This window comes from Somniosus microcephalus, chromosome 12, assembly GCF_052327205.1.
Source record: "Somniosus microcephalus isolate GS21.2 chromosome 12, FLI_Smic_1.0, whole genome shotgun sequence".
NCBI lineage: Eukaryota > Metazoa > Chordata > Chondrichthyes > Squaliformes > Somniosidae > Somniosus > Somniosus microcephalus.
This window is the reverse complement of record NC_140998.1, coordinates 70,885,310-70,912,618: the sequence shown is the minus strand read 5'-3', so window position 1 is coordinate 70,912,618 and position 27,309 is coordinate 70,885,310. Positions and strand designations below refer to the sequence as shown.

At 44.4% G+C, this 27,309-nt stretch overlaps 1 protein-coding gene and 1 long non-coding RNA gene across 4 annotated transcripts in view; one reads left to right on the top strand and one right to left on the bottom strand.

The window, feature by feature from the left end:
• Window positions 1-19,690, bottom strand: part of kif26ab (kinesin family member 26Ab) — a 246,052-nt gene extending 226,362 nt beyond the window's left edge. The window contains exons 1-2 of one of the 2 annotated variants that reach the window (XM_086003101.1): window positions 19,231-19,690; window positions 18,453-18,701 (exon numbers count right to left, since the gene is read on the bottom strand). In XM_086003101.1, coding sequence (XP_085859227.1) covers window positions 18,453-18,701; window positions 19,231-19,281 — 300 coding nt within the window. In that variant the 5' untranslated portion in view covers window positions 19,282-19,690. The remainder of the gene's footprint in view (window positions 1-18,452; window positions 18,702-19,230) is intronic. The other variant, XM_086003100.1, reaches the window with a different exon arrangement.
• Window positions 610-17,679, top strand: LOC147109289 (uncharacterized). Of its 2 annotated transcripts, none has more exons than XR_015080217.1 (3): window positions 610-868; window positions 13,616-13,715; window positions 15,214-17,679. It is a non-coding gene; the product is annotated as an uncharacterized LOC147109289 (long non-coding RNA). The 2 variants fall into 2 exon arrangements; XR_015080218.1 differs by lacking the exon at window positions 610-868 and adding an exon at window positions 1,355-1,414.
• Window positions 19,691-27,309: the final 7,619 nt, after the last annotated feature.

The following is a 27,309-nucleotide window of genomic DNA, read 5'->3' as shown; positions in this document are numbered from 1 at the left end:
TAGTATCAGATGGTGTTTTACAGATGAAAGGTTGGCAGTTGGCATTAGTTTTGGAGATAATTGGCAGGTGCGTGATGTTGTGACTGACAACTCAACCACTATTAAAGTTCAACATAAATATGGATCATTGCTTCACAAGCAGGCTGCCACAAGAATTATTCCATGTCACCAGATAATGAGAAAACCATACATCCCATCCCCTTTTTTGGCAAATGCTCATTTCAAGGGCTGTTACCATGACAAACCAGCTATCACTCAAAGTGCATAAGTCAGTTTAGTTCCTGTGATACATCACAGACCGAGGAGTAATTTCCTTATGCTGTTTGCAGAGATCACCACGTGTAAGGTCAAATATCTGCCTCACTTCCCACTTAATATTTTGCTTTGTGCAATTCAGGCAGTCACCAAATAGCTGATTTTATCTTTAGGGAGCCCTCTTCAAGGATCACTTACAGCAAGCCTACTATTGACTGAACTTACTTGAGTTTTAATACTGGAGATGCTGTAAGCGCACAATTTTTTCCATCAATTTTTTTTTTTTTACCAAGGTCTATTGTCAAGTGCCAATGTATATTATTTTAATTAATGTTTGGAGGTTGTTTAGGAAGGGCTGCTACATACAAGATAAAAAGATTGTCAGAAATAAAATTGATCTAGCATTTTGTTTCCCACCCACTTCCCCTTGATATTTTTTCTTTTAGGCCTTCCTCTCCTGAATGTGGCAACTCAGGTTTGAGGTACAATTCCACAGGCAGCAACAACTCTATGGTACCTCAACCCAATAGCAATTTTAACTCAGGCCTGAGTGGGAAAGCCACTAGGCCAGCCCATGACAGAAGAGGGTCAGCCCCATAAGAGACCATAAAAGGTAAGGTCCTGATTATAACTCTGGGCAGGGTTTTGAGCGGGTGGATGGCAAAGTGAGTTAGAAACTGACCCGGTGCTACAGAAATCAGGGCCGGATGACTTCAACACATGGGCCTCATTGACATGCTGCCGGTTCACATCCAGGTAGGAAATCAGCAGGAAGCAGAGGAAAATCGCACGGCATGGAGACCACCTGCCCACACAAAGTAGGAGGTGAAATTGGGCTCCGGGGTATCTTGCAGTGAAAGGAAAGAAAAACACTTAACTTTTTCAGTCACATCTGGGTCTGATCCATCTTCTGTGTTGCATTTATATATGAGCTGTCAGAATTGCCTTGCAGTGCTTCATAAACAATGAATTACTTTAAAATGCAGTGAACGCGGTTATGCAGACAAACATAGCAACTCAAATGCACAAACCACCCATCCTTCTCTTTCAAAATTTGACTTAACCACTATGTATTTCTAACACTTTTCTGTTTTACATAATATTAGATAGATATCATCTGTATGCTGAATTATCTGGAAGTACTTCACTGGTGAAGAACGTAGGTGCATGTGCTGTATTTTTAATTAATTGATTTATGCTATTGTCAGATTCTGTTTTAAATGACTGCCTGCTTATGTATTTAAACAGAATGCACAGTATTTGATGTACAAAAGATACCCACAGCCAATATACAAAACCAAGCCCAACTGTGGGCTTTTTAACTGTAGAAATGTAATGGTGTAAATGTTTTTACGCTGATCTCAATTCACAATAAAAATGTGGACCTTACTCCCAACCACCAAATGTTGGGCATTCTCTCCCGGCCTGTCCCAGCATCGTGCTGTTGTAGTCATTTGCTTTTTAGCTGGGAACTGCCAACCATTTCAGGGTATAAAACATTAACTGCAGCTTTATTCCACTTCAGTTATCTGACACAGGGACCATTTTAGAAATTATTGTCAGTAGTTTGAAAGCTTCCCTTTCTTTAGGCAACTTGTTTGGCAAGTGCAAGCTGTGTTCCTTCATGTTCATGAAAAGTAGCCATTGTTAGTAAGTAGATGGTGTCAGTGGTAGCACTCTCACCCCTCCAAAGACTTGAGCACATAATCTAGGCTGACACTTCAGTTCAGTCCTGAGGGAGTGTTGCTCAGTCAGAGATGCCTTTTATTGAATGAGACATTGAACCGAAGCCCTGTCTGCCCCCTCAGGTAGATGTGAAAAATCCCATGGTATTAGTCAATGAGGAGCAGGAGAGTCTGCCCGATGTCCTGCCCAATATTTATCCCTCAACCAACATCACTAATACAGAATATCTGGCCATTTATCTCACTGCTGTTTGTGGGACCATGCTGTGTGCAAATTGGCTGCTGTGTGTGCCTACGTATGAAGTACTTTGGGATGTCCTGTGAATGTGAAAGGCGCTATATAAGTGCTAATTCTTTCCTTTAAGGTTTGTAACAACAATAACAATAAAGCCTTTAAAGTGACTTTAAGATACTTCAAAGATTAGATATTAAACAAAACAGATGTGAAGCCAGGAGGGCGAGTATGGCCGAAGGTTTGGTCAAAGAGATGGTTTTAGAAGGGTTTTAAAGGAGGAGCGAGAAATGGAAAGGTGGAGAGCTTTAGGGAGGGAATTCCAGAGAGTAGGACTCGGACAGCTGAAGGCTCTGCCATCGATAATGGCTGAAGGGGGGGGGCGGGGTGCACGTAAGGCTAGAGTCCGAGTAATGCAGTGTTCAGGAGGGGATGTAGGGCTGGAGGAAATAGGGTGAGTATGAACATAGGAACATAGGAACAGGGGTAGGCCATTTAGCCCCTCGAGCCTGTTCCGCCATTCAATGCTGATCTGCAACCTAACTCCATATACCCGCCTTTGGCCCATATCCTTTAATATCTTTGGTTAACAAAAATCTATCAGTCTCAGATTTAAAGTTAACAATTCTTCCTCTTCTTCTTAGGCAGTCCCTCGGAACCGAGGATGACTTGCTTCCACATTAAAAATGAGATCACAGGTGACCGATGAGTCCAATGTGGGACCTACAGTCTCTGTCACAGGTGGGGCAGGCGGTGGTTGAAGGGGCGGGTGGGTGGGGTGCTTGGGTTGACGTGCACTCCTTGCGCTGCCTGCGCTTGGCTTCCGCTTGCTCCCGGCGAAGAGACTCGAGGTGTTTGGCGCCTTCCCGGATGCTTCTCCTCCACTTTGTGCGGTCTTGGGCCAGGGATTCCCAGGTGTCGGAGGGGATGTTACACTTTTTCAAGGAGGCTTTGAGGGTGTCCTTGAAGCGTTTCCTCTGCCCACCCGGGGCTCTCTTGCCGTGCCGGAGCTCCGAATAGAGCGCTTGTTTTGGGAGTCTCGTATCGGGCATGCGGACAATGTGACCCGTCCATCAGAGCTGATTGAGCGTGGTCAGAGCTTCGATGCTGGGGATGTTGGCCTGAGCAAGAACACTGACGTTGGTGTGCCTATCCTGCCAATGGATTTGCAGGATCTTGCGGAGGCAGCGTTGGTGGTACCTCTCCAGTGCTTTGAGGTGCCTGCTGTACATGGTCCATGTCTCTGAGGCATACAGCAGGGCAGGTATCACTGCTGCCCTGTAGACCATGAGCTTAGTGCCGGGTTTGAGGTCCTGGACTTCAAACACTCTCTTCCTCAGGCGACCGAAGGCTGCACTGGCACACTGAAGGCGATGTTGACCTAGCATCAACTGCCGTTTGCAGAAGAAAGTTCCAAACTTCTACCACCCTTTGTGTGTAGAAGTGTTTCCTAATTTCACTCCTGAAAGGTCTGGCTCTAAGTTTTAGACTATGCCCCCTAGTCTTAAACTTCCCAACCAGCGGTAATAGATGGATGGATTTGAAGACAAGAATGAGAATTTCAAATGTAATGCTTTGGGGGAATCTCACCCTCCTAGCTTGGCATTTGTTTTTTGAAGTGGGGAGACTAGCAGCAGTTTTAAAGACGAGAGGGAAGATGCCTGAGGAGAGGGAACCATTGTCAATGTCAGCTGGCATGCAAGCCAGGAAGAAGCGTTGTGTCATCAGGAGTTGATGGGAAGAGGATCAAGGGAGTAGGAGATGGTATTTTAGATGAGGTAAGCTTGGAGATAACGGGGTGGGAAGAGATGGGAATGAGGCTGCAGGCATTCAGGTAGAGTGGGTTGGAAACTGGGGGTGACGGAGCCGGGTCTGCTGGGGGGAATGGGTATGAAGGCAGCTACACAGATAGCCTTGATCTTAGTGATGAAGAATCCATGAGCTCCTTGCACGATGCTTGAGATGAGGGTGGAGGAAGAGGGCTTTAAGGAGGTGAAGGAGGAAAAGGAGCCTGGGTTTGCATACATTGATCCATACATGGGAACTTTCCTGCAGGGCACTGGATAGTGACCAGGAATGGGAACCCTAGCTGATTTTCCCCGTACTAGTCCATCAGCACTGAGACCAATTATAGAGCTTTAGCAGATGCCAGCTAACTCAAAACAGACTAGAAATGAATATTTGGGTCATTTTTCTCTGTATGTCTAATTAGTGTACCAGACCAAGCATTCACCCACTAGGTAGCCATGACAACAGAAATGGTGGCAACATAGAGCCAGCAAAGGGAAAAGAAATGATAAAATATGAGAACTGGTCATTCCTTGCTGAATCACAACCCCTGCCTGCAGATCATGTAATGGACCAAATAATAAAAATGGAGAAGCCCACAGCACAGTAAAAAGTAAATTACAAATAAGATGCATGGTGGAAATAAATTTGTAAACCAACCTGTATGAGTCTTCTGAGTAAACAGTGAGCTTTGCCATCAACACAGTTTAATAACCAGACACTATTAAAGAGATATATAACTTTCTAATAATGAAAGGTCATCGACCTGAAACGTTGGCCCCGATTTTCCTGGAGCCGTCAGGCGGGGAGGGGCTGAAAATCGCAGAAATAGGGGGTCGCGACCCCCCCCCACCGCCCCGCCCGACTTTCGCCCCGGTGTTTCAGCGCAACCCGAATCAGCCCCGCCCGCAGCCGGCGGGACTGGTCGGTGGGAGACTAATGAGCAATAATTGGCATGTTTAATCCTATTTTAAGGGGCCCTTGCTATTTTCAGCCTTTCCCCACGCTAAACACGCCTGGTGGGAACCCCGCTGATGAAGCCTGGCGTGAACAATATCGGCTCGCTTACTTTCAGCTGCAGGTCAATCAGGAAAGAAGAGATTTAATCAGACAGCATTTGTAGGTTGCAGGACCTTGTTGTTTCAGTCTTGGGGCAACTTGTTCAAGGCTTAGGCACAGCTGTGGAAGGTTGGAGCCTCACACACTTCTCCAGTGTGAGCTCCTGTGAAGCACCGCTCGGCACCCTCACTCAGCACTTCCTCAATGGAGGCATCTACCAGAAGTATGGGAGGCCTTTCTTCCCTTCCCTTCATGCCATTAGAGGATCTCCAGCAGCAGAGGCGTCAGCAGCAGAACCAGGAGCAGCAGCATCAGCAGCAGGAGCACCAGGCTGCTGCTCACTCACCTGAAGCTGCACAGGCCAGAAGGGGCCAGCGCTTGGAAGTGGCTTGAGAGCACCTTGCTGCGCATCAGGGGGCCATGGGGACCCGTATCTGCACTGGCAGTCCTACTCAGAAGGACTTCCATGAAGGTCTGGTTTCTCTGTTCAATAGATGCCCATCGCTCCTCAAGAGATGTCATTCTATAATGAACACTCACCATATTTTCCATACCCTGGCGACTTATCTCCTCCATGGAGGGTGCCCACCATTGCATGGTGATGCGTTCATGCGCCAATGACTACGCAAAGGCTCAGCTCATCTTCGCAATGGACTCCTCCATTCGCGCCACACTCGCAGCGACCCTGGAGACAAAACCTGCCAGAGACTCCTGCATCTGTGCATGGAGATCCATCACCTCTTCCCTTGTGGATGGACCCAGAGGCAGAGGGTCGGCATGCAGCTGAGCTGAGCTGGCAGAGTCCTGCGCCCTCCGACGAGGACTCTCCACTGCTGTCCCTGTCTCCACAATCTGCTGATGCTCACTTGTGAGCTGTGAAACACCAGGTGACAACACTACTCTATGTCCTGAAGGTCCCCCCGAGGTGTGTCTGTGCTGGTGCTGGGTGTGCTTACTTCTGCTGACGCTGCGCCCTCAGAGGTTGGAGCTTCCTCTGAGGAGTCTGGCTGCACAGCCTCTTTCTCCTCCAAAGTGGGGACGGGGGCTCTGGATGGTACTGTGGGCGAGTAAAGGAAGGAGTTAGAGATGTAATGCCAAGGTTCTTCTGGTGACTCCCAGGGAGTTGACATCTGCTGATACCTGTATCCATGCAGCCTTGGTCTCAGTGGGAGGCGTCTTCCTCCCTGACCTAGGGAAGAGGACCTCCCTGTGGGCCCTCACCCCATCCAATAATGCCTGCAGTGAAGCCTTGTCAAATCTGGAGGCAGCTCAGGGTCTGGCACTGGCCACAGCTACTGTAGGCTCCTCTGCCATCCTGTATGGTTCGTTTGGAAGCCTTCAGAGGATGCAGTGCTTGCTGTGGACCTTGAAAGCGCCACGAATGATGACATCATACTGTGGGGCTTTCTGACTGGAAATGGACAATTAGCAAGGGTGCCCACACGCTCGAAATAAATTGGCCAATTGAGGGAAAATTGCATGCGGCTGGCTGACCCATTTAGATTCGGGTCGGAACCCGACAATTCCCCGCACCGTCGGGAAAATCGGGGCCATTAATTCTATTTCTCTCTCCACAGATGCTGCCTGACCTGCTGAGTATTTCCAGCATTTTGTTTTTATTTTATAAATTTAAAAATCCTGTTTTGTTATTTTTCTGCTAATTCTGCTCACTTAAAAAGTATGTATTTGAATGTGAACACTGAGTGCTGATTACATTGTTTGAGAAACTGGCTGCAGGATTTCCTAAGCCTGACAGAGTGAGGAGCTAAATTAATGATAGTACAGACTGTCATTAACAGAAGATGCTTCGGTAATTTTGCCATTTTAACTGTGAGTGTTTAATTCAACTTATTCACATGTCTCTTTATAAGGATTCCAACAGTGAATCTCTCCGTATACCAGGGAAGCCCTCATGGGAAAACTCTACTTTATTTTTAATACTGTTTAGCACAATACTGTATATAAATGTTTAAATCACTTTATGTGGCTTTATTTAGCACAAACACGCAAGACTTCCTAAGCCTCAACAAGATGCACATATCTCAGTGCAGGTATGTTCTTTAGGTAATTACCATGCAGAATCATTAGGAAACAGTATCGCTTTGGCTTGGATCTCTTTTACTATTTGAGCTCACATTTCACAGTTCTACTGTGTCAGGTTGCTGTGATTTAGTTGCCTTGCTCTCATGACCACCTTCAGCTAACAAAATTCCCTTCCACCTGTTTTGCTTCTGGTCAGGGTTTTGAAATCCTATACTTGAATGCGAAAGCAACTTTAGCAAAGGTCATTGGGGTACCAATAAGAATACAAAAGGTTATAGGTTGCTGCAGCTTATAAATGCAGAACACCAGCATGAAATTTGATGTAAAGGGCCTCAAGCACTCTCTATACTGGTGTAAAGGGATTACGATGAGATTGGAAACCATGTTTACGAATCAGAAACAGAGCCCTGTGTAGTGGAGTTTTATTTTTAGATCGTCATAATTTAGCAATTGATTGCATTTTTGCACAAGTGTAAGTTAAAACTACAATATGCCATAATGAAGGACATTTTCCCCTCATATCATGTAGGATTATTCCAACCGTAGCTGCAAATGCTTAATATGGTTGATGGAGCAGGAAAAAGGTGTATTTTCAATTCCAACTTGCTCTCATTTGTAATCAATTTCAATTAGCAGACAAATGAAGTTAAACACCAACAGATGGAACCCGTGCAATCAGGTAACTGCGGAATGTGTTTTTATGCTTTTACTTCTCTCAGAACAGAAGCCCCTTTTGAATATAATCTATTCTTTTTCTCACCTGCACTTAGCCTCCAATAAAGGGCACATGCCTCCAGGGCTTTATTTCCATATCCCCACCGCCTCCCACCCCCACCTTAAGTAGATATTATCCAAACTAAAAGGAAGGGCAGGAGGCCAACTCCCAGAACAACTCATGTGCTGTTATTTGCCCAACATCCAGGGTGCACAATCATTATCCGGTGACATATCTACCATTTATCCCTTTCCTTTTGCTCCTCCACCACACCACCCCCCCCCTCAATATGGTCATCGTGACTATGTTCAGCACATCTGTGTGCAGCATGGCACAGCCGTAAGCTGAGTCGAGTGGAGGATTGAACCAGCATGGTGTGCACTGGTGCTCCAGCGTGCAGCCCCACAGCTCTCTCTTTTTAACAAATGTATCTTCTTTATCTCTGTGTTAAGAGTAGCTGTTGGCTGGACATTTGCACAGCAGATTTCCTGGACAGTACAAAGAGAGAAAATCATTAAACTATTCACCCTCGCCCAACAATAATTTTGATGCTAGCTCCCCAACATTAGGAAAGCCAGGATGGCGAAAATACGTTGGCCACAGCCGTTGGTGAAACTTCTTTTTTTTCCCCGAAAGCTTTATATTTTTTGCTTCCAATTTTCTCCCATCTTCTCCCCAAAAACTCTTTACTTGTCCAGCAAAGAGGAGTCAGAATTTCTGTTCAGTGATGCAAACGACGGTTTCGCATTGCATTAATGGGACAATTTAGTCCTAAGTGTATACCTTTATAAATGTAACTATGCTGTTGTGATACCAGTATCATTGTAAGAGTGAAAGAAAGAAAAGAGTTGCATTTATATAGCGCCTTTCACGACCTCAGGACGTCCAAAACCGCTTTACAGCCAATGAAGTACTTTTGAAGTGTAGTCACTGTTGTAATGTAGGAAACGGTGCAAGTGGACAACATATTTGTACTTTTCTGTAATCAGAGATAGGGAAGTTTCATGCACATGTACTTGAAAGGCATGTGCCGAGGCCCATTCATCAACTTAGTTAGATTAATGTTTAGAGAGAACTGTCAGGATAGTCAGTTTCTGGTACCACTAGAAACTTAAAGACACTGAAGGGACTGCATGAGTTCTTTTCTGATAAGCCTCCATATGTCAATGGTCTCCTCCAATGAGCAATTTTTTTTATTTTCATTTGTCAATTGGTCCCCTTAGGGGACATTACTGAGACCTGGGGTTGGAGGGAGGCTTGTCAACCTTCCTCAATTAGTGGACAGCCACTGAATTTTCTTTTTGCATCGGGCAAGTGGGTGCCAGAGATGTGCCCACATGTACATGGGCACGATGCAAATTAGGTGCCCCCCCACTGACTCCACTAACTTGGGCGGGCAGCACTGCAGGGAACTGGCAGGCATAATCTTGGCATAACTGCCAGGATCACAGCCATGGTGTATCAGGGTCAGGGCCTGTATGTTTTTCTACCTGAGATAAAGACCATCTAATATACGTTTTGGTGCTAACTACCATTCTGCACCACTAAAAACCTCTTGCTTTAAATGACATTTGATGTTGAATGAAATTATTTAACAGTGAACTTTTAAACTATTACATTCAGCTTTAATACATTAACTTGCTGCGTGATTTAAAAAAATCATAATTGTTTGTGCTGATTGCTCTTAAAAGAGAATGATAAGCATTCAGGAAAAATAATGCATGGAAGCCTTTTTTGCAGGTTGCAAATGATGCTGAAACCTTTCATTTATTTTACTGTGTAGCTAATTAAACAATATGGATTGTAAATACTTTGAACAAATTGCAATTTACTTCATTGCGTCCTTTGTTTGTACAATCCATATCTGATCAATACATTATTACTACTTTACTAATAGATACAGGGAACCAATCATATTAATCTACTAAAACCACTCAGATACTCACCAGCTTTTCCATGACACTGTTTAAAGATTTTTTTCATGATTTCCTTGTAAGTGGTTTGGATTCCACAGCACAATCCAGTAATGCATACATTACACAGAAGATTTCTAATGATGGCACCGCACATTATACTTGAGAGTTCTATCTAGTATATAAATATAAAGATCAAAACAAACTTGGTGTCTGTGACAGCATGCAGTGTTTCTTTTGTTCACTGCACTCTGTTACTTGTGTAAGTCCAGAGTTGGAGACCAGAATACTTGAGCCATTAGATCTATCAAACAAAACCGTGCCTTACCAAAGGCTCAAGTGTGTGTTAGAAAGTTAAAGCAAAATAAAATTAATAAATTAGCACTTAAATATAATATCCACAGGACTATATCATCAATTTCAGTGATAAATGAGATCAGAACTGTAATGTATATACCTTTATTAAGGGGGGAACTATCTTTTACAGCTCATGTATACTGCAGTACCGGCAGTGACCACACCTGTATATAGCACTGAGTAGTAATCTGTACAGATCAGTTCCAATGTGAGCCACATTGAGTAAACACCTGTTGTACCGTTCTCCTGCAGTCTGTGTCTTATTATACACGGACACAACATTGGCGACAAGGCAAGTTCGAACCTACCTGCAACTCTGCATCACCTCCCAGGGATTCATTCCTGGAGATCAGTGGATTGGCGGTCAAGGCCAGAGACTCGGGCGTCGACCACGGGCAACCGCCCAGTCATCCAGCAGAGACTCGAGAATTGCGGGGGAGGCTGTCGAGAGCCAGGCTTGGCTTTCCAGTCAAGGTGGTCTAGCGAAACGGGCTGGCAACAGGTAGTGCGCAGACCCTTCCCGGACAGCGGCGGGCTCGAGCCCGACCGAGCGGCACAGCAAAGGGCCGAGCAGCGTCGACGGGGGAAGAGAGAGAGAGGGCAGAGCACACAGGGTGCAGCCGGTGTTCAGGGTCCGAGCAGCGTCGAAGAGAGGGAGAGAGAGATGCGCAGAAACCCGCAAGGCACCGCCATTGCCACGAGGACCGCCGAGAGTGGCGTTGGCAGCAGCGCAGGAGAAGCACGTGAAACCTACAGGGCACCGCCATTGCCACGAGAACCGCCGGGAGCAGCGTTGGCAGCAGCGGGGGAGGAAGGAAAGCGCGGGAGACGCCATTTTAAGCCATTGGGAGACGCCATTTTAAACCACACCCAAAATGCCGACGAGTGGCAGTATCACCGCATTTGACAATGAAGTCGAAGATTGGACTACATATGTCGAACGAATAGAGGTATACTGCAAGGCAAATGAGGTGTCAGATGACAAGAAAGTGTCGGTATTGTTAAATTTAATGGGTGCAAAGACGTATGGTTTATTACGAAATCTAGTAACCCCAACGAAGCCAATGGAAAAGAGTTTTGAAGACATAGTAACGATACTACAGGAACATTTAAACCCCACACCGCTGCTGATAGCAGAAACATTCAAGTTTCACAAACGGAACCAGCATAAGGATGAAAGCAATGCTGATTATTTAACAGAACTGCGCAAACTATCGAGCTGGAGAGTCTGGAATGTTCAGGTGTACTGTCCAAGGTAGACTGGAGCAAGTGGGCTACACCCATCGTCCCTGTGATGAAAAAGTCGTTGAGGTGCTCACTAGGTTGCAGGAATATGGGTTCTGAGCTAACCGCCCCAAATGCGAGTTTTTTAGAAAACAGATCTCGTATTGTGGCCACGTGACCAAGAGTTGCTCAGGATGCCAGAATGTCCAAAATGCACCACCACAGGCCCCTCTACACCCATGGGAGTGGCCCTCATCTCCATGGCAATGGGTGCATATTGATTTTGCTGGTCCATTCACAGAATCACAGAATCCCCACAGTGCAGATAGAGGCCATTTCGGCCCATCGAGCCTGCACCGACACATATCCCACCCTATCCCCGTAACCCCACGTATTTAATCCCCTAACACTAAGGGTCAATTTATCATAGCCAAATCAACCTAACCCGCACATCTTTGGACTGTGGGAGGAAACCGGAGCACCTGGAGGAAACCCACGCAGACACAGGGAGAATGTGCAAACTCCACACAGACAGTCGCCCGAGGCCAGATTTGAACCCGGGTCCCTGGCGCTGTGAGGCAATAGCCGTGGATGCGCACTCGAAATGGCCTGAGGTCATCAAAATGTCCTCCACCACCACGGAGAAAACTATTGCAGTCCTACGGACCATTTTTGCCAGGAATGGCTTGCCAGAACAGGTTTGCTCTGACAACGGACCACAGTTTGCGTCCGAAGAGTTCCGGAGGTTCTTGAAAAAGAATGGGGTAAGGCATTACACATCCGCCCCGTATCATCCAGCCACAAATGGATTGTCTGAGAGGTTCGTACAAACCTTTAAGAAGGCAATAAAGGCTATGTACAATGACAACATTCCGCTGCAGCACAAGGTGGACAATTTCCTGTTCGCCTACCGGAATGCGACACATGCAGTCACCAACCAGGCCCCAGCCATGATGTTCTTTAACCGAAGGTTAAGATCTCGCCTGGATTTGCTCAGACCAAACGTACGAAGAGATGTTGAGAGTAAGCAATTCCAGCACATCCATGAGAAGCCAACAAGGAGCTTCAATGTAGGGCAACCAGTCTTGGCCCGCGACTACCGAACAGAAAAATGGCAGCCAGGAACGATATGCACACGGCAGGGCCCACTAATGTACACAGTGGATGTTGGGGAGAGCATCGTGAGATACCATGCTGACCAGATCCTAGAGTCACAGGAACAAGTCAACCCCCTGCCTCGCCCATACGTACCTGGTGATGAACCCGATGTACAGGTCGTATCTACCCCAGAAACAGTAGCATCGGAAGCTGATGAACCAACCGACGACAGGGGGCCAGAATTGCCTCCGCACCAAGAGCAAGACACTCGGGAAAGGCGCTATCCAGAAAGGATCAGGAAGCCTCCCCAAAGACTGAATATATAAATAGACTATTTTCAACTAATGTTGCATGTTAAAAGTGTTAATTGTAATTAGTTTGATATTTAATTGTTAAATGAGTGTTATGGTACTGTTAATCTAAAAGGGGAGGAATTGTAATGTATATACCTTTAAGGGGGGGAACTATCTTTTACAGCTCATGTATACTGCAGTACCGGCAGTGACCACACCTGTATATAGCACTGAGTAGTAATCTGTACAGATCAGTTCCAATGTGAGCCACGTTGAGTAAACACCTGTTGTACCATTCTCCTGCAGTCTGTGTCTTATTATACACGGGCACAACAAGAACAATCTCACCTTTAAATGAGATGCTCTACCTAGCTACAAAGGTTGAGTTACATTTTAATGATGGAGGAGAAAACATTCTTTGCTCATATAGAACTTCTGAAGAATATATTATTTGGTTTAGTCGCCATATGGCCTAAGGCAAATGGTAAAATTGTGACACAATGGCAGTTTTCCATCTAACTTTCCTTGGGATTTACATATGGCATTAGCATTGCTACTACAGAGTGCTTAGACAAACAAGCCATTGTTCTGAATACTTTTTACAAAAAACATTTCTACAAGTGTAATTTACAGTGAAGGCTGAATTTGTTTTGAATAACACCAATATACTCAGTTTAGCTGGGAAACGTTAGGTGAGGACAAAACACTTTGATCTGCAGAAGGAAAAGGTTGGAACACATTTATGCCCACAGTGATTTAGGGCTGACTAGGACACAAAGTAATAAGACTGCATTATGTATTTCTATCACTTATAAATGTTGCAGTGTGAAGACTTATTTAGTAGCATGCCAATATATATGTACCATTCCTACTGGTGTTTGGACACAACTAAATGATTCCTGTAACAATCATGCTGGTATCTTATGGTTCATTTTTCTCTTCCTTTCTTTTAGCTTCCTATGCCAGCATTATCTTCATTCAAAAGAGCAAGCAGGGAAAAGAAAACTTGTTCCAGGCCTATGGCAAAGCCACTCTATAACCATTCACTAAGAGGTGAGACCAACCTGCATGTTACCATTTTGTGCCACAGACAAATCCAGGGGTGTCATCTACAGCTCAGGAATTACAAGACAAGTAAGGCTAAATGGCGCCGATTTTCCTCTTCCCTCCTCCTCAGCCAGAACAGAAGTCAGGTGGACCACACTCAATATGTGCTCCACCCAATAGGATCTGAAACTGTTCATATTTGTGGGCTCAGGACATTATAATCCTCTCCCCCCCCCCCCCTCCCAATGCCACCCTGTCTCAGGAACACCCCTTCAAAGGGGTTCCTACCATAAAGTGGGAGAGGAGACATCTTCAGCAACAATAATGGCCAGCTATTCAGAAACAGCAGCCAGAGTGCCTTCAACCCCAATACGCATCCTGCTTGCCCTGAAAAAATACAATTTTGGAGCCTCCAGGGGCTTGCTGTCTGCCCATTCACTGGTCCTCTGATCTGAGGAGGCTGGGTGCAAGCACCAAGAACCATTTCCTACTGATGCAACTGCATTTGTGTCTCTGCCAAGTGGAAATACAGGAAAATGAGACACGTTGATGTCACTCCCATCTTATTACCATCCAATTTACACCTGTTCACGATAAAGGCACTTTGCTGAATCATATGGCCAAAATAGTAGAGTACAAGTGGAAGGAAGTGCACAAACAGTATAACACCCGGTTACTTCAAATTAAACCGTAACAGTAGGACACAGGTTTAAACTAGTGGGACTGGCATCTGGAAATACTTCTTCACATAAATAATCAGGAATACAAAGACTGGACTTCTGGGTAGGTAGTGGAAGCAAAGACCCTGCAATCATTTAAGAAACAGTTGAATGCCATTATGGGGGGATGGATCGAAGAGCTAGACGGGCCTAAAAGCCTTCCTCATCCGTATCTAGCTTGAAATTTTGCCAGTAAACCATTGTTCAAAATATTCTAACAAACTGACTAAAAAGTACCAGATTCCAAACTTGACTCATTTTCAACTTGTACAGTACTACTCAGAACTTTAAAAAATTCCAAATCCTCTCTGTCGGCAACAAAATTAAATAGTCTACAACAACTAAAATGCTAGTCACAGATTTCCCATATTATACACAGTGAGCCTATTGGTTCTTTAGAAAATTATTTAAGTAACAGAGTATTCGGATCTTTGTATTTTACTTTCATCCTCAGTCATAATTTTAAGCATTATTGTACAAAAATGCTGTGCATAAATGTGCAAACTAACCATTGCCTAATGTAAAATAGATTTGGACGGCTTGAGCTGAAAAATTTAGATACACAGTTCCTAATGCTAACAAGTCTAACTTCCAAACCAGATGCTTATGAATTCATTCCACTGTTGCATATCACTTGAATCTGCCTGCTTCAGTTGGGGTGCATTTATTCAGTTTTCTACGAGGCCACTGGTAGCAGTCTTATGCAAAATGCTCCACCTCAGGAAAAGAACAATGCCTGCAGGTATTGTCTACCCCAATTTAAAGCATGTCTTTGTTGATTACAGAGCGATATTGGTAGTGATCAGGAAGAGGTCCATGGCCTAGGCTGTCCCACCTACCTCCTCTCTGAGGGAAACTGCATGAGGGTGAAATGAATACTCGTGGAAATAATACATTTTGCAATAAAAATGAAATGGATTGCTTAGAGGGATCAGTAAAATGTTGCTTTAATTATTTGAAGAAAACTAAATGTGAAAGATATAGCCTATAATCACAGTTGTGTTCGAAACTTTGTATTGTACATAATTATCAATGTTACTGTTTTCATGCAGTTTTGATCAAAGCCACTAAGTTATATTCCAGTCATTGATTTATTCCCATATGGCATATCCTGCAGTTAAAAGTAGACAGAAAATTCCATTACAGCTTATTGTTGCAATTTGTCAAAACTGATTTTCACTATTATCTGCTAGAGTTTTTGCTGACCTATGTAAAACTTTGCATCCCAATGATATCCCTTCAAAATCACACCATTGACATTAGGTCAATAGAAAACAACCTGCTTATTGAATGGACAATTTCACTAAACCACTGCAGGTATTGGCATATGTTGATGTTACTGGCTCCCCATGCAGAGCAATAAATCAGTGGACAAGAATAAACAATGCACAAATGACAGAAGAAAGAAACAACTTAATTCCCTCGCCAGCTACATGGAGATCTGGAAGTTGAACTCTTGATTGTAAACTGTTTCCCAGCTTAATCATCCTACCACATCTTATCTGTGTTTGTCATCAACCATCTTTATTACACTGCACAAGCCTTTATAACCCACCACTGATTCTGTTATCAGTAATAGATTCTGGGTAAAATATGTGTGAAAATGGTGCTATTTTGTAATATCAGAGAGTAACAAAATTATCAAAATGCAAAATCCTTAATCTAATTAGAAGCATTAATTACAGTGAACTTTAAATCTATAATGTTTATTAATTTCAAAAATGTTCCTAAACAGTACAAGGAACTGGACCGCAGTTATTCTAAAGTTTCACATCACCATATTAGGCCAGCACTTAATATTTAGGATGAGCACTTCTTTACCGAACCATTATTTGTTGCTACCCACACGAATATGTCTTTATAAGACTTAATGGTCTATTTTTGTGATGGGCACTGAATTAAAAGTCTTGTAGCAAGTAATGAAAAATGGAGAATAGCGTCTTTTCAGTGACTTGTCATAAGACAGAATGCAGACTTCCTTCAAACTACCCCACCCACACACCCACCCACCAGCACCAAAGAGTATTCCGAACCAGATATAAGGTAGTTTCAAAGCCATCGTTGAAAGATCCCATGATTATTATGGCAAACAAAGCAGATCCATTCAACCTTTAATTTGTTAGGAGAAATAGCTAGATTATTGGAGTATACCATTATTATAAACTCTTAGCTTCCTTCTCAAGAGAAGTTGAATTGATAGTTTTAAACCACACCACAGTAAAAGCTTATTTGTGGAGAATATTTGGATTGTTAAACCGAAGAACAAAGTAAAATCAGCTGGAACCCTATGTAAACATTAGAGAATAAGCCACTCAGTTAGAAGAGGCTAATTGTCTTATTGCACTGCATCGGTACTTTAACTGTCAATAAGACGATATGTATTGCTGAGAAGTTTACGGAAATATATTTTAACAAGTTAGATCTGTGATCAGTCATATTTCTAAAATGTGCACCAGACCATATGTAGGATTTATTTTCATCTTTATAAAAAGTACAATAACAACCTTGTTTGAATCAAAATATCCTACCATTGAAGGTTGGACACTAGGTTCCTTTCATTGTGAAGATGAAAACAACATTGTAATGTGTTTTGGAAATATCATTCAACCCTACCCGACTGCACCACCAAACAAGAAGAGACCACACATGGTGGCCTTGAGAGAAAGGTCTCCTCACCTGGACACCTGCTTGTGAACCATTGCCTTCCCAGAATGTGCTTTTTCCCATGACTAGAGTCCCCTTTACGTGACAGGGACAGATAAAGCCTCGATTATAATTCAGAAGAATTTGCTCATTGTGCACAGGTAGAGAAGTCAGTGGAGTCTGCATACTGGACAATGGGAAACGGTAACCTTCATTGACAGTTAATGGCAGAACGCTAGACAGGACAGTTAGCTTTAACAAATGAAACTTAAGATAGGTACAAGACCTTCAGCGCAGACGAAATCAAACCCTGATCCTGTGTCATGAAATAGGGCACAATAAACGTCTGAAGGCCTTAATTTATGGGCAGGGCAATTACGCAAGGTCGTTGCAGTGCAGGTAGCATTGGTCGAGTTTAATTTCCTTTTACGGATCTCAATTATTGAAAGACTTACGAGGGATGGGACATTATTGTGTCCGCGTAATGTGCGTTTTTGAATATATCCCCTTCAACGGCAATCTGTTGTAAAGAAAGTTTTTGCAATTGGTAGAAACAGTAACTATTTCTCCCCCTTTAAACTCCCTACATTTTCAATCACATGCGCCCACCCGTCCAGGGATGAACACAATTAGTGCAAATCGATAGCAGGAAATTGGCGTCTTTCAATCCAATCAGACCGAGCAACTTCCAGTCGCTTGGCCGCTTTTTGGTGTGTACTCGCGGCAGAGTCATGTCACTGAATCCCCCAACACGCCATCTACATTTTTAAGACTTGTATCTGACGTGCCAAAGTCACTCTCCTCCCCCGTTGGGAATTCTTGGTGTTTAGAACAACCTCAACTGCATCCACAGGGGTCGCTGTTTTTTTTTGGGAGGGTGGATGGGTTTACCTGTTTCTAACCTCTGTGAGAAAGCTCCCAGAAGTAGTTGAGTGCTGACTGGTGGGGAGCCAGTGCCCTCCAGTTTGGAACACACTACTGCCGCAAGAGGTGCCAGTTCAGATGAAAGATCTCATCAGGCCGTGGCTCGCTGCCACCGCTCTCATTGCGGCCACTGTCAGCGTTTTGTTCAATGCTTCAGTCCCCCTCGGCCAGTGAGTGATCTGCTAGTCAGACACTGAGCGGCGGCCAACACGTCATCTCCCTGTCTGCTGTCTGCCGGCTATGAAAACGCGGGGCCGTTAGTAAATAAGAGAGCTGCAATAAACATTAAAGGGGCTGTAAAGGAGAGCAATAGATCTCGCTGAAATAGTCCCAACTCAAACAAACCACGTAGCTTAAGCCGGATCCCAATAGTTGGAGATAGCCAAGTTGGGGGGGGGGTTACTCAGAGAGACTGGGAGTTTTGCCAGGGAACAGACTGTGTTTATTGAACTCATACCTTGATGGATCCGGGGATGACGAGCTTCATGGCTTGTCTTTTGAGCTCTGCCAGCTTGAGCTGGCAATTCTTACACCAGGCTCCTTTTTCTTCCTTCTCGAAGTTGCAAGACTCCGTCCCGGAGACGGCCCCTGCCCCCTCGGGAGCGGGCCGACTGCCACAGTAATCTTCCTCGGCCGCCTGGCATCTCTTCCTGAGACCGGACTCCAGGGGCATCGTCGTCTCCTTGCCTGGGCTCCCATCCAACACCTGCAAACATACCAGAAAAGGGAGCGAGAAATGTATTGAGTTGTGCTGGCCACGCTCACATATTAAAATGGCAGGGACGTGAACTCGGACTGTCAAATGGAAGGGGGCAACCGTTAAATGTAACTATGCGAAACTGCCACCTCTCCGCCAAACTGAGAAGTATTATTAACACACACAGGAGTCACTCCTTAAACATTGCTTCAAAATGTCTTTCAAATAGTTCAGTTTGTTTAATGCCAGCGAGCCTGTTGCTGTGGGGAGTTACTGTAAACTCTCGCATAATACTCCGTGTGGCTACTTGTTAACAAGCCGAATAAGGGCTGTGATTCTTGAGTTAGGGAGCATTGGTACATGTGTCATATGGTCGCGATGCGCCTCTTGGTTTTAAATGTACTCTTATACTGGGACCATCTGAAACACAGTAAATCAGCTCCCCGTACGGTGTAGCTCAGACCTAACACAGCCAGCTAAAACTTTACTCAACATTGACCCAAGTACAGTAACTCTCTCCCACAGCCTCGTTACTTACCGCCAGTCTGCGGCACTCCGACTCCAACGCACGAGATTTGCTCCCTGGCATTTTGGATAAAGTCACTTTCGATTATTACAGGAACACATCAAGTCGGGGCCAAAGCCAAAAATAATTACTGTGACCAGTCCCGTCTCTCCGCTGGGAAGTGTGGATTCATATCAACAGCACAAATGCCAGTGAACGAATCGTCTGGTCATTACTAGGAATGCAATTGTCATTAAACTACTTTTTTTTTCAAATGCCCCTGAAAAGTCTAAACCGGTATTTGTTCATAACGCGCTTGCACATACATGGACCATCCATGTCCTAAAGGGGACAAGAGTAAGTTTGAGTTTCAAGTTTGTGTGGGTTCGGGGAAGCGGCAGCGTGTCTTCGAGTGGGTGGAGCACAAACTGGATTGAAACCACTGATCGGTCAAGGAGTTCCCGTGACTGACAACAGTAAACTGCTCAAATAGCACAACCCTGCAACAACTTCAAACTCCCAGCGTCGACTTTCAAACCGGCGCTCTCGTCAATTTCACATGTAGCCATTTCAAATGACAGAACAACTGGGGATTGTTTGTACGACCTATTCACAAAGTTCGCAACCCAAGCGCGGATGTCTTTGGTAAATTCATTTCAGAATCTGTGAAGTTGTCGACAATCTCTGGTTTATTTCGCTGTGCGATGTATTACTGCAATTGCCATTCAAAACGGAACATTGCAGAAATCATCATCATAATAACAGGCGTGCTCTTGCAGTGCCTGCGGTACTGCTTTAGTTCATTTAGCTGTGTCAATGAACAAGCTACTCTAAACTGAGCTGAAAACGGCTTGAGATTCAAATTCACTCTAAGGTTCAATTTACAGCTTTACTTTATCTGGAGAATGGTACAGAGCTTTCTTTAAAGCTAGCTGTATGCGGTGTGTGATACGTTGTATTTATTAGGTTTAGGTTAATTTAACACTAAGGTTTGACCAAGTGATGCTGTTGGATATGTTTTGCACCCTCCCCTCCCTCACCACCAAATAACGAGAATCATTTTTCAAAATGCAAAATATATACTAGTACTCTTCAACCTGAATAACTTATTCTTAACCTCAAAGTCAACTCAAGCTGCTAACACTCTAACGCTCACATTGTTTTGTTTTAACCTGTGCCCTATTAGTCTGGAAAGTTGTTCCAGCTTTCAGCCCTCCTCCCAGTCATTCTGTGCTGAGAGCGATTGTTCCTGTAGTTGCAGCGCCACTTGTTGGCCATAGTTCAGAATCCGCACAGAGGGCCAAATCCTCAGAAAAGGAGAAACTTGCTCCACGGGAACTATGAGCCTGGCATTCGTGTGTGCACAGGAAAATCCTGCTCAAAATTTGCTCAGCGTAGGTACAGTTGGGCCCTCAATGCCTATCTGGGTCGGTCTCCTCTCAGTGAGTGCGAGTTCTCCAACTCGGGAATAATGGACTATGCATGGGCTGGAAGAAGGCAGTACAAATTACAGTATACATCAGTACACATTAACTGTGAGTAAAACAAATCGATTTAAAACAAACTGGCACCACAATTACTATTTCCATGTTGTTGGGCCATGATCAATTTTTACAGCATACAGGAAACGTACACATTTAAAACTAGGCAGAAACGCAATGGAACATTTTGATCGAAAAAGATCAGACTGGGGGACATTTTAAAGTGCTGTGTGTACTCGTTTATTCCAAAAGTTATCTGGAATAATTTATTATAAGATTACATTAATCACAAATGTCAAATCTATTAGAACCATAGAGGTGAAGCTGGAGAAACTTGGATAAATACCAGGTGTCGTTAAAATACTTTAGTGTCAATATAAAAGTCTATCACATTCTGCCCCCTAGCATAGTAGGTGCATATTTAGTACGAGCTTTGAGTTTGAAATTGTTTCAACGTTGGCCACTTTGTCCTCCAGTTGATACCCAACTGAAGTAATAGAGTAGCTTCTATGTGCTACCGAGAGGATTGAAATGGGCAGGCTTTGCATACTTGGTGGTTGAAGACCCTCACAAGATAATGAATGGGTCATAGGTGTGAAAACGCTATGTGGACGATCGAAGCTGAGCTGGTGGGGGGCTGATTGCAAGAAGCAGTGGCAATGGATAGACAGCTGTGGAAGCTGGAAGAGGGCAAAGTGCGATTGTGAGATGTCTGGTCAAAATAGGCGGATGGTGCGTTTCAAATGACACGCCTTTCTAAAAAAAATAAGCTTAATTTTAGTTGTATCATGTCTCACAGGTTCTATAAACCAAAACTATCCCCCGTACAGCGCCTGCTAAATAGCAATGAATTAGCATGCAGGGGAGTACCGAAAACAAACGTGGCTCTGTGCTTGTGATTAAGTTGCAGGAAGGTTCTCTCATCCTCTGCAGACTTTACCGGTTAAGAAATTACAAGAACTCTATTCATAGATTTAAGTATAAAAGGGACCTTTGGCTCGAAACGTAAGAACAAAAGAACTTTATGAATCAAAAAAGGCCAGTCGACCTAGAAAGCCAGTTCTAACCCGACTACAAGCACAGAGCCCCGTTTGATTTCACGAATCAGCCAAAATCCACGATTCCTTCCCTCCCCAGAATTGCCTCTTGAGCTCACTTCACAGTCAGCTCATGACTGCCACGGGTTTGTTCTTACAAGCAAAATAATTTTTAAAAAGGAAACAAATCTTTGCATATGCAAGTATTTCTGAAACACTGTGCCTAATACTGAGCCGAGGCACAGCCCCACCGTGTGGTTATCAGTATTGGGAAGCTGAAAGTGCTCGCTGCTGATCTGCACAGGAGAGGATGGTTCGGCGGGCAGCCCCGACAGTCGGTGCTACTCTGGGCCGCTGCCGCCGACCCTCTCCGGTGCTGCCGCGCCCAGACTCCCGCGGAAAGCGCGCTCTGCCAGCGCGCGCACCCACGCGGGAGCGCGCGCCCAGCCCGGGGGCGGGGTTTGGTCTGTCTCCGACAGGCGGCGCTGGAGCGGGAGTCGGGCGCCGCCCTCCCGCAGTGCTCGGGGCTCGGCTCCGGAGGGCAATCCGCGGGCGGCATTTGTTCAACGTGTGGCTCCTCTGTGTCCACCTTAAACCTGCCGCCTCTCAGCCTCAGCCCCACCCTCTGTATCCTGAGGTGAAAGCCGATCTTCCGCGCGCCCCCGAGCACCGCTCCACCACGCGCGCTCCCGGCAGCAATGAGCACGCCCCGAGCACCGCTCCACCACGCGCGCTCCCGGCAGCAATGAGCACGCCCCCGGCACCGCTCCACCACGCGCGCTCCCGGCAGCAATGAGCACGCCCCCAGCACCGCTCTACCACGCGCGCTCCCGACAGCAACGAGCGCGCCCCCGGGCACCGCTCTACCACATGCGCTCCCAGCAGCAATGAGCGCGCCCCCGAGCACCGCTCCACCACGCGCGCTCCCGGCTGCAACTAGCGCGCTCCCGAGCTCCGCTCTGCGAATTCCCGCGCACCGCTATACTCTGCGCGCGCCCGCCTCCTGGTCACCGCTGTTCATGGCGCGCTTCCGAGCCCCCGCGTTGCAGTGCGCGCCGCCGATCTCCCCCTCTATGCGCGCTCCCGGGCCATTTCTCTCGGCTGCTCTTTTCCCAGTCCTCATGTTTCAGGCTTTCCTACTGCGGTCGCCTTCTGTAAGTGATAGTAACTCTGCACCGACCCATGGAGGCGTCCCTTGCACCTAACCAGCAGGTGCTGGTTGCTCTTACACTTTAAAAAATTCACATTCCTGATAATCTCAAATTTCAAGTATGTTTTTTTTCCTTCTCACGTTCCAGGATGCTTTGTGATACATTCATGACTTGTGAAAATATCAGCTCTGGTAATATTTTGAAGTGAACACTGACCTGAAGTTTCTATTGTTTTATTTTGAGTTCACAACCCGGCCGGTTTCTATGCAACTTGAAGGCTTCTGCTACTGCTTATCTGCACTGAACGTGAAGCCTAATACTTTGTAGGCACGTCTACTCTATCCACCGGTGAAAGACCTGAATTGCTGAGAAGTTCAAAGCAAACTCCGAGCAGCAGCGGAGCAATGATCTTTAAACAAATGTGAACTGCTCTCCGGTTGCTTTGCTTTTGATGCAGAACAAAATAAACTGGTGTCTGGCAGCTGAGGTGTTCTGATCGCATTGCCTAAAAGATGAGGTGTTCGCAGCAACAATCAAACAATCAATTCAGATCATTTAACATCAACTAAAGCACAGTCGAAGCAACAAATTGGAAAGTTAGCCCTGAAACACGAAAATAATTTCAGAACACACACTTAAACAATTTTCATTGTGAAATTTTATTAAATGAAGATAACTGGAACGTGTCGTTTTAAAAGACAGATCACAGCGTAATATTGCATAAGATTTATGGAACACTCACCTTATGTTTTCTCCTTAAAAGGTGACTGGTGAATCCAAATAGAATGTCAGGGTCCAGGCAAAATGTGCCGATTTCTAGCAAGTTTGTGTTTTTCCTGGGAGGGGACTCTGGGGTTTGTTGTGAAGACATGATGCTCTGCGATATTCGAGCTTGGTCCCTGAGCCGCACCCTGGTACAGAAGACGCTTCATTCACTCTGTAGTGGCATATTGGCTGCCACGGGTTGTTCCATGCCCGGGCACGGTGCGTAAAATCCCGCTAATCTGCAGTCAGATGAGCTCCGGTCTCTCTTTACCACTCCCCTCAATAATGTCCCACCAAAGTAACCTATTCCAGCAGGGAATCTTTTTGCATCCACTCGTCCCACTGTATGAAAAAACATCAATATCCATCAGCAAATCTTCTTCAGATTCCCTTCGGTTTCTTCTTCCTGCAGTGTGGGAAGAAAAGTGTTCAAAGCGTGGATAACAGCTCCTTTGGTCTCTGCCTGTGTATTTTAAGAGTGATGCCCGCAGAATTGAACGTTCCGCTGTGTACTGAGAGAAATGGCAAATGAATAGAGTGAAGTAATATTGTTGTGGATGATGGTAAAAGCTCTTCTCACATCACATCATTCATTAGTTGTGTCTTGAGGAAAAGCTGCATCCCTTTAAAGTGTGCTAATTGTTGGCTGACAGCCTGGAAATGTGCTGCTGGAGCTGGACTCCTAGAGACTCCAGAGAAACCAATCCCACTGTGGGCAGCTAGGTGACATAAACTACTGACAGGATGAAATCACGCTGAATAATCGATTTAGCCCTATTTTCTCTGAGAAATATAACATATTCTTATGATTCTTTCAGCGACACCAGCAAGTCTCAGCTTCTAAAAGTCCGATCCTAATTTTTGGGAAATAGACAAATGTTTATTCGATTTTTAGGTTAATCTGTGATCATCAAACAGAAAAATCAATTATGTTCTGATTATAGCAAACGTATTCTGCATTCTATTCAGTTTTTATCCTCATTAATTAACATTTCCTACCAGATTGATAGAGAAAGGAGATGATTGAGCTATTTCATTGAATTTTATTCAATTATAGTACAGTATATTTACACAATTACTTTTTATAAATTACAAAGTAGGACTTTAGTGAGACAATACTCTAATACTGTTGCAGTAGTATGTTCTGACAGTTATTTATCGCCTTGGAATAGCTGCAGAATACTTTCTTTAGAAAAATTGATGGGGTTAGCGCAAAGCTGTTCGTCTGATCCACGGAAAGCTGGGCAAAATGATAACAGGACAGTGATCGCAAAGTTATTAACACTGTCCGCGTTTGTTGTTTCAAATAAAGTAAAACATCAACGGATCGATTGTACACAAAGCCTATTAGAGCAGATAAAGTCCATTATTTATATGTTTTGAAAGCGATCCTCAGACATTAACATTAGTCTGTTAATAAAAATCTTATCACCAGGACACAGAGGAGTAGTCTACAGATAACCAGACAGTCATTACCTTTATAATAAAGAAATTTGTGTCAGTGATTTAAAGAATGCCTCTTTCCCCATTGGGTGGACTTGCCAGCTCTTGGTGAAATATGTCGTTTTGGTTTGCTGATTATTTATACAGCAGTCATTTAAGTAACTTGTCTTTAGATAGGAGTTCTATAGTGATTGTTCCAAATGGAGTTTGATAAAAAAAAAGATTCACAAGGTGAACTGACGATATGTATTGTAAGTCTCGCCTTGAACCACAATACTTGTGAGGCGCAAGAAGGACAAATCCTGCCCCTTAAGTTGAACGTGCATTGATTTAATGTAAAACCGAGCTTTTTAAGAACAACAAACCCATTCGTTCCGCTACCACCCAATACTTCCGCTTCACACGAGAAATAATGCCATGTTTAATGGGTCTGGGGCGAGCAGAACTATAACTGGACATTTGCATTACATCACCTCCACTAAGTTAGGCAGTCACGCTTTCTGTCTCAACTCACTGGAGAACTTTTTAGCTTTGAGCTCACTTCGCACTTCTGTCAGAAAATAGCAGATGGTATTAATTTAGCATAACTAGTTGCATTTCAGATTTCTTACAAATAAAACCTGCCACACCCGCCTCCCAGTTCAATCGTTCTACTTCAGCTTCAGCTTGCAAAAAGATGATGAAACACAAATAACGAGAGCATGTGTAAATCTTGCAGTAATTGACTGCTGTTTCTTGAGGGCGGGGAGGGGGCGCTCAATGAAAACAGGAAATATAGCATACGGCGTAAAGTACATATGTTAAATATTTAATTAAACGTTTGTGTAATCCACAAACGCTTTCATAACATTGGTATAAAGGTAAAATAAGGGTGTTACTTTCCTGTGCTAAAAGTTAAACGTCACTCCTAAATGAACGCTATTTGCTTACAGTGCATCATATGGTTACTGTATTCTGTAGCTGCTGTACAATTTTACATTTAATTTGCTAAGAATACAATAGATTGCAGTCTAGAGGACCCTAGGGAAATCTACGCGACAGAGCCCAAGAATCCATGAAATTCAATGTAATGCACTAATCATGGAAGCATTATGGTATTAATTGCTATAATGCTTACTTGTAATCCTATCATAGGATTCAGAACACACTTTCGCTGAAGATGAATTAGATTTAGCTGGCCATTGGGTAAATTAACAGTATATATTCAGGCTACACACGGAATCAGGCGTTTTAACACCAGGCAAATATGCTACAACCTGCATGTCAAAGTCAAAGTCGCCGCTGACGTTCCTGGACAGAAATGGTGGAAGTATAAGAAGACGTGTTAGAATTTCACTTTTCAAGAGGCACACAGGCCACATAAACGATAATTAGAATTCGTTGTAAAGATGATTTATCGTGTCTATCATCGTGGTTGAAAAGCCTGGGTCACCGATGAATGCTGATGAAATTCCAAAGATCTGCTCCCTAAAGACTCCCCGCATCTGCTGTCCTCTAGGTTGGAAGGAAATAGCCCAGGGCGCGCATCTTATTAAAGCGAGATAAAAATTTAGACATTTTGTCAAGCAAAACATTTCTTTGTGCAGCAAGAGTATGTCATCCAAATATAGTTAAACTGGTGAAAAAAAGAGTTAAGCCCATGTCTCTGACGGACACCTCTCTGCATTCAGTACATCAAAATGGATTGTTTGATATGATTAATTATTTATAGCATTTAAGCAGACCTAGCAACAGGAAATGTGGAAATATTAAAAGCGCATTTGAATATGTTTGATGAGCTATTCAAATGCCCCGCAGGTCCGCAAGTTCCTCAAAATAAGCCTAATTCCTGTTACCACTGTAGTTCTACTCGATAATGTGTTTGAGTTTGTTCATACAGGAACTTGAGAGGACAGCCACAGGTCATGTATCGCCAATTATTTTGCTTCCAATATTCAACCGACGTGAAACAAACAATTGGCGAAGGCCACAGAGCCGCAGAAGGCTGACGTCTCCTAATGGAAAACAGTTACACGCAGTACTTGTTTGAATTGTTTGCGTCCAGTTGGCATGTCGCTGCTTGTACCGGGGTTTTCAATTTCCATTTCCTATTTGCAAGTCACAGAGAGAATGACGAGGAACAGTTTGTAATCCACGATCCTCCATTTAATTTCCTGTCAGCCTAATCAGGCTGCTTTCACCCAAAGCTGCTTTGGTCGTTTGGTTGGCTGGATGCAAGGCTCCTGTGGGTGGGGG